This window comes from Entamoeba dispar, genomic scaffold (genome assembly GCF_000209125.1).
Source record: "Entamoeba dispar SAW760 scf_1105229460797 genomic scaffold, whole genome shotgun sequence".
NCBI classification, from domain to species: Eukaryota; Evosea; order Mastigamoebida; family Endamoebidae; genus Entamoeba; species Entamoeba dispar.
The window spans coordinates 6,424-7,444 of NW_001854372.1; the positions used below are offsets into that span (position 1 = coordinate 6,424).

The following is a 1,021-nucleotide window of genomic DNA, read 5'->3' on the forward strand; positions in this document are numbered from 1 at the left end:
AGAAGAAACGAAATTAAAAAGTTAATGATGAAAGGTGTTGAAAGTATTATTGCACAAGCAAATGATGATTTATTACAAATGGAACGTGAGTGTAGTAGAAATATTACTGAAAAAAAATTAGTTCAAGATAAAGAAATTGCAGCACTAAAGGATCTTGAAAAGAAAAACGGAACAATTTCAGCACCTATTGAACCAATTAGTGATTGTGAAAATGAAGTTAAAATTATGAGACTTTTTGCTGGATTTGGAGAAAAAATATTTAACAAGTGGTGTGATATTTATCATAAAGAAATTAATACAAGAAGAATTTATATTAAAGCTAAAATTTTAAGTGCTGAAGAAGGAATGGAACAAAATAAAAGAGATGTTGAAGTTGTTAGAACATATGAAGAACAAAGATATTATTTAGGAAAATATGGAAAAGAACAAGAAATGACTAAGTATTGGAGAAAAAGATTAGATGGTGTTGACGAAATTTTAAGAGAGCTTCAAGCTGTTGAAATAAGAAAATTACAAAAAAAAATTGAATTATTGAAAGAGAAAAGTACTCAGTCTGAAGTTATGCATCGAATGGTAGCTGATTGGTTAAAGAAAGAATTTGAAGATGCTAAGACAAGAACTGGTGTAGGTATTCCAATTATAAAGAGATATAAAGAAAAGATTGAGGCTCAAGTTCAACTACCCATTCTAAATAAAAAGAAACAAGAAAAAGCTTTTAAACCAGTTACTACTACTCAACAAAACAAACCAGTTAGTAATACTCATAACCAAAAAAATCAAAACAATAAACAAATTAATAAAACTCATCAAAAGAATCAAAATAAACCTAAAACAAATAATATAGCTAAACAAGTATCTAAAGCCTCTACTGCTGGAAAAGAAAGTTCTCCTATGACACCTGCCTTGTCTAATGGAGAGTCAACAGTTTAAAAAATAAATTGAGTCATAAATTTGTTTTCAATTATCATTTTAAATAGTTATTGAAAAGCAGCCCACATCACCATATCATTTAATTTATTTC

General features: G+C 27.7%; 2 protein-coding genes across 2 annotated transcripts in view; one reads left to right on the forward strand and one right to left on the reverse strand.

Annotated features, from left to right (window-relative positions):
- Nucleotides 1-27: 27 nt before the first annotated feature.
- Nucleotides 28-930, forward strand: EDI_283330 (uncharacterized protein; the record flags this gene model as incomplete). Its single annotated transcript, XM_001737697.1, has 1 exon — nucleotides 28-930. The coding sequence occupies one exon, from the start codon at nucleotides 28-30 to the stop codon at nucleotides 928-930; it is 903 nt and encodes a 300-aa protein (XP_001737749.1).
- A 47-nt stretch (nucleotides 931-977) lies between these two features.
- The window catches only part of EDI_283340 (uncharacterized protein), a gene marked incomplete at both ends in the record, with an annotated part of 351 nt that continues 307 nt past the window's right edge, over nucleotides 978-1,021 (reverse strand). The window contains one exon of the mRNA XM_001733343.1: nucleotides 978-1,021. This exon is cut by the window's right edge and continues 307 nt beyond it. Coding sequence (XP_001733395.1) covers nucleotides 978-1,021 — 44 coding nt within the window.